The sequence below is a fragment of the Arachis ipaensis genome, chromosome B08 (genome assembly GCF_000816755.2).
Source record: "Arachis ipaensis cultivar K30076 chromosome B08, Araip1.1, whole genome shotgun sequence".
Lineage (NCBI taxonomy): Eukaryota > Viridiplantae > Streptophyta > Magnoliopsida > Fabales > Fabaceae > Arachis > Arachis ipaensis.
This window is the reverse complement of record NC_029792.2, coordinates 7,329,979-7,336,673: the sequence shown is the minus strand read 5'-3', so window position 1 is coordinate 7,336,673 and position 6,695 is coordinate 7,329,979. Positions and strand designations below refer to the sequence as shown.

At 30.7% G+C, this 6,695-nt stretch overlaps 1 protein-coding gene across 1 annotated transcript; it reads right to left on the bottom strand.

Moving 5' to 3' along the window:
- On the bottom strand, nt 4,945-5,591 carry LOC107610344. The gene has a single exon (XM_016312404.2). It carries the CDS (start codon nt 5,529-5,531, stop codon nt 4,971-4,973), a length of 561 nt encoding a protein of 186 aa, XP_016167890.1. The 5' UTR covers nt 5,532-5,591; the 3' UTR covers nt 4,945-4,970.

The following is a 6,695-nucleotide window of genomic DNA, read 5'->3' as shown; positions in this document are numbered from 1 at the left end:
ATTACGGATCGAATTTTTATTTAAAAATCTGTTGTTGATCAATAAGTTACTATATGTTTAAGACAAGATTCAAATCTTCGATATTTGTTTAAACATACGAATGAACTGATTTTTCGATTAATTTTTAAATTGATTAAAGTATGTTATTATTAGTTGTGGTAACGGGTGACCATAAAAATAAAGACACTTATGTCATGACAGTTACAAAGGGTAAAAGAGGTATATATGTCATTTAAAAGATTATTATATTAAAAATAATACTTTTAATGCTAAATATATCGTGAGATTATTTTGAATTAAAAAAAAGATTATAAACAATTTTAGTTTTGACTCTAAATTTTATAAATTAAAATTGTATTTATTCTAAAAGATTAAGTTTTACCAAAAATCAATTTTATTTGTGGGTTTTTATTACGTAAAAAGAAAGTATTTAAATATTTTGTTAGAAGCCATTTTTAGTGGATATGACTGTTTGTTGTTGGTGTGTTATGACCTTGTTGTTAGGGATGTTAACGGGATAGGATGGTGGTGGGAGATATTTTTCTGCTCTCTGTCTCCATTTTCGTTTTTTGCTGCGAAAAAATATTGCTCCCCATCCTTATTTTTTACAGGGCCCCATTTCTTGTGGGCCCCATTTTCCATTTATCTGATAGTTCTAATTAATTATTAATTTCCTTATGAATAGAGCTGCAAGTATCAATTCTATACAAAAATAGTAAGATTTTATACAAAAAGTCTAAACGATAAGATGATAACTTCTTTCAAAATGACATAGTGGGGGACGCAACGGTGAGCCAGAGAACAGAGCAGTAGACGAGGTGGGAGACACGACAACAGAGAGAAAAATAGACACGACGACATAGTTTTAGAAAGGGACGCCGCAAATAGAGAGCACGATATAGTGAGGGTGATGGCGAGAGAGTGGCTGTAGAGAGGTTGGATGGAGTATGGACAACGTTAGGGATCTCTGAATTAAAGAAGGGTTATGCAAATGAGGATTAGGAGTTTTGGGTTTCTATATAGGTTAAATTACACAGTTAGTCCCTACACTTTCAGTGAAATTGCAAATTGGTCCCTACACTTTAAAAGTTTGTAATTGGATCCCTAAAGAGAATTAAAATTTGTAATTTAGTCCATACCGTTCAAAAAGTATTGATTTAACATAATATTCTCAGCATATGCTGAGAATATTTTGTTAAAATAAAGAATATATTGAGAATATTCTGTTAAATCAAATACTTTTTGAATGGCAGGGACTAAATTACAAATTTTAATTTTCTTTAGGGATCCAATTGCAAATTTTTAAAGTGTAGGGACCAATTCGCAATTTCACTGAAAGTGTAGGGACCAACTGTGTAATTTAACCTTCTATATATGTGTGTGTGTGAAATAACTAAAACACATATATGAGAAATAAACTATTAAGAACAATTCAGTAAATTTATGAATTTTGGGTATTAGTGGAAATGGGGCGGGGATCCCCGCTCAGGTCCCGGCACTTGCCTCGGGGAAATTTCGTCCTCCATTCCCATCCCCGTGGAAAAATTTTCCACAGTCGGATCCCCATTTGAAGTAGTCCCTGTAGGGATCCCCGCGTCTCGGGGAGTTTTGCCATCCCTAGACCTTGTGAAGCTGCAGTAAATTTTTTAATTATAAACGGTAAATTTGATAATGTTGGGCAAACAATTGCAGAGAAGAAGAAATAAAGAATAATCAAACGTTGATTTCAACAAAATCAAATGTTACTGGTAAAAAATTAGGGTTTCAATTGCAATTATGTTCTTTGCGTTTTTGTCAAATTGATCCAAATTACTTCCGTAATAAAAAAAATTATAGATTACCATCAGTGCATGATACGATTTCTGTGAAATAAATTGAAAATTATCATATACCAATTGGTCTAATTACAAGAATAATAACTAAGTGAATAAAAGAAAATTTTGTAAATATGGCTAAATTATTTGTTCAGGAGATACATCAAGAATTGGACAAGACAATGATTAACGACTAAAGCCACACGTCTTACTATTTACAAGATGCATTGAAGACTCTCGTTAGTCGAGATGAATCAAATACGCATCACTTTCTTAGTATTTATTTTATGTTTATTTTATTTTAATTTGTTTTGTTTGTTTTAGACCCAATTATAATTTGGTTCATTTTTATTTTAGTGAACTTATGAGTTAGAATTTTTAACTTAAGAGGTATAAAAATCCTCTAAAATTTGATATTACTTTTTTTCCTTAATTTTTATGATTGAAAATTTTTTTGAGTTTTTTTTAGAAACTTAAGTATGAACACGTGAGGTAGAGTGATTCTTTTAACTGTTGCATCAGAAAATCAAATTAAGGTAGAGAAGTCCATTTCTTTAATTTTTTATCTTACTTTGGGTTTCGTTCCATACCAGTGGATTACTCGTAAAACATCTTAGGATATAACGAAAAATTTTGATGAGTCTTTTAAATGTGTCTGATATCGTTATTTTATTTGTTGATCAACATGTAGCCTTCCATAGCCACCACTCATTTAGCTATGAGAGTTGTGAGCATGTTAATAATCCTGTTTGAAAATATTTTTATAAACTCAATACTAAGAATCGAGTTAATAAATATGAGAAGTTCTAAAAAAATATGTTACAAAGAGGATACTAACTCCTCATAATTCATTCTAACACCTTTATAAATTTAATTGCTACATTTTAACCACTATTCTACTTATAAAGAGAAGGTAACAAAATTAACTATTTTTTTTTTGTGAGAAAAAGAAGGGTTAAAATCCCAAACAAAAATTAAAAAGCTCTAACTCTAAAGCTGCCATTTATATCAGTAGCTAAGACCTGAAGCGTGTCAGAAGGCCTGTCAAAGAGATGAATACCTAGGAAGAGACCTTGTCCTTTCTTAGCAAAAGAGTCTGTCACAGTATTGGCCTCTCTCAATGTATGATTCCAAACAACATGTTGTAATCTGCTTGCCAAGATATTAATGTCTTTCAACAAAGGTCTCACAGGGTGTGAAGTTGGATAGCCTTCCTTGATGAAATTGATTGCTGACCAGGAGTCGGACTCTATAATGATATGTTAAAATTTTTTAGCAATAACAATCTAAAGACCTTTGACAATGCTCTACAATTCTGCATGTGTAATAGAATAGCTACCCAAATTATAGGAGAACCCAACATGTACCTACTCAAATGGTTTCTGAAAATACATCCACAAGCTGCATTATTATTCTCACAGAAGAAGGATCCATCAATGTTTAGCTTGGTACAATGTTCTGGCAGGAGTATCCAACGAATCAATTGATTATTGTCCTTCCTAGGGCCCGTTTGGAAAACTTTAGAAGTAACTTTTTTTTAACTTTTGACTTATGAAAAGTAGTAGTATTAATGTCTGGTGCAATTTTCAAAACCAAATTACAACTTTCTAAAAAGTTAATTAGGAGCTTATAGAGAAGTTAAAAAAATGACTTCTCTCATAATACTTCTACTTTTCATCACATTTCTATAAAATAAGCACTTTTAGAGTTAAAAATCCAAACACAAAATAACTTATTTATAAGTTACTTTTAACATAGTCATTTATTGTGTAAGTTATTTTATCAAAAGGAACTTAATTAAGTTGGTTACCCAAACTGGGCCCTAGTCCTTTGCATAGAGGACCGAAATTTCATGATGCCCAAAATTTTCTCACTTCGCGCTCTAATTGCTCCAATCGCGACCGTCGGCCTTACTCGATTCCCTTAAAAAATAAGGGAGTTACGATAGAACCAAAGGGATGAAATGGTTACTCCAAATTTACAAGTCCAGTCACTTCTCGCTGATAGGTTCTGAGCCAATCAATCTTTGATACTCAAGTTGAAAAAGTCGGCCACAACCTCATGTGGATTCAAGAGACTCCACACGCACTTGGCATAGGAGCAATGTCTGAGAACGTGTAAGGTGCTTTTTTCCTGGCGGTTACACCTGGGACGGTTGGCTTCCATTACTAGATGCCTTCTTTTTCTTTTCACATTTGTTAGAATTGCGTCATTGGTAACCAGCCACATGAAGGAACGAATTCTCTCCGGACCGCTCCACTTCCAGATTAATTTGAAGATTAACAAAATTAACTACAACAAAGTATCATATGAACATATAATACATTAATACTGCAACAAAGTCATTCTTCTATATCAGCTTAATCTTAAAGGCAATTTATAGCCTCAAAAAATATAAGGAGATGAGCTCATGACATTACAATCTTATAATATATGCACTATTTTAAATTCGTGCACTAATATATGATCTCTAATTAAGTTTCTCTTGCAATCCATGCCGATTTGAGTGTTAGAATCCTTGCAGGAACATTCTATAATTAAAAATAACACTTAAAATAGGAATATAGTAATAACATTGTGTCTTCAATCTACTCTGAATAATTTTATTCAAGTAACTCCTAAATTCAGAATAACAAAAATATTTCTAAACAGACCCATTAAAATTTTTATTCTACAACTATCTATTTGCTATTTGGTACGAATTAATGCTAATAGTATATAACAATTTGTTGGAGGTATGAAATTTCAGGAATGAAGAAAAAATCTGGATAGAGAAAGAAAACACAAGCTAACACATGGAACTTTTTTAATTTCTTGACTTATATATTTCACGATTTTTTTCATAGTATTAACTATTGACTATCTTACTATACGAAAAAAAAATATATAAATATAATAACTAGACATTATAAAATAAAATAAAATAAAATGTAAGAATCAAACATCACCCGATTTCTCTTCTCCTTTTATATGTTGCAGCACACAGGCCAGTATACTCATAAATAAATATTTACTTAAAAATAAATAAAAAGCTAAGCCTATTTCTATAGCTACATAAACAACTTTGAATCTTGATTCTTGGACCTGCAATTGCTATCAATTTGCATAAAAGTAACTTAACATTACTAAACAAAGATATCACATATTAAGCAATAATCAAATCTTGATTTTGGTTACACAATTAGACTCCACATGCACACGATTAGAAACAACACCAAGAGATATATCACAAGAACTGTGTGTTGTAGCCTTCATTTTGATAAACTTGAGTATGATAACTTTCCCAGGCATAACAGCATCTGATGTAAAATTCAATGTCCCACTTGCAATATCAAGCAAAAATTTCGGATCCTCAATCATCTTTGTTACATTAAATTCAGCATTGCTGCTGATATTGATCTGGCTACGAGCTGGAATAAAGTTTGAGACCAATGGAATATCTGCCACAACATAACCATCATAATTTACATGGCCAGTGGAATTCACAGACCTAAAGTCTCCATAATTTGGATTAGAGATGGTAATTAAGGTTGGTATGAACACATTGGAGGATAAATTAGTGAGTGAAAGGCTTCCTGGGCCTATTATTGGGTGGACAGTTACAACAGGGTCCTTGATTTTGAAGACTGTGAAGATTAAGGCAACAATCACAGCAATGACTATGATTAAGAATAATGCTGACACTGACATGCATAGTTTGAGTTTCTTACTAACCATTCTTGGTTGTGACTTGGTGTTTTTGATTGAAGGTTTTTGAGAACTAAGAAGTAGGGTATATAAGAATTTGGGAGAGTTGAACAACTTAATTAAAAGATGGAAAGAGGGATTTTGAGGAATGTGAATTAATGTGGAGTATAATGTATATATGGAAATGTGTTATTTTTGAGATTTTGATATAAATAATGGATTTGATTTATGACTTGAAATTTAATTTTTTGCTGGTTTAGGCTATATTATGAATCAAATTCATCCAAAAAATAAAATAGAAAACAAAAAAGTCCACTAACAACCAGATCAAAATTCAGCCTAAAAATTAGCACTTGACTCCTAGTTTGTTTCGAAATTAATAACAAATTAATAAATTATCATTATTATTTTTCTTTTGCTTATATATTTCTCTTTATTGTAGTTTGACCTTTAATTGATTTAGAACTAGCCAGCAGCTAGTGCAACTACATATAAGGAAAAAGTCATAGATACCCTTTATCCTCATGTTTATTGCCAGTTATTTACAGGTGTTTGTAAATTAGATATGACGAAAATCTCCATCTAATCCACATAGGATCAGATCCAGTATTTACATTGAATCTAATATCCATAATTTTTTAGTTTGGATCCGATCCAATCCGATCGTACATTGCGTATCGGATCGGATCGGATATATCCGCAAAATATATAAATACTTTAAAAAGCTTATTTTTATTTAAAAAAATCAATAAAATACTATTTTTCTACTTTTTTAAATATATTTACTCTTAAAATATTATTAAACTAATTTTTTTTAAATAATAAAAATAAAATAATACAATATATATGAATAATAATTATTAGTTAAAATAAAACATAAATACAACTTATCAATTATTTGTTGCGAATATACCGATCGAATCCGCAGATATAGATGTGATATTCGTGATTCGATCTGGTCCGATCATCTTGCGAATTGGATACAAATAAATACTACAAATTTACAGATACGATCATCTAATCCATGAACATCTGTATTTTTTACGTTATAGATATATATGAAATGTATTTTATGAGAATGAAATTCTTATATAAGAATGTAAAAATATATTTATAGTTATTGGATTAATTTAAATGGTTAAAATTAAATCCATCTAATAAATAATATACATTATAGTCATTAAATTCATGTGT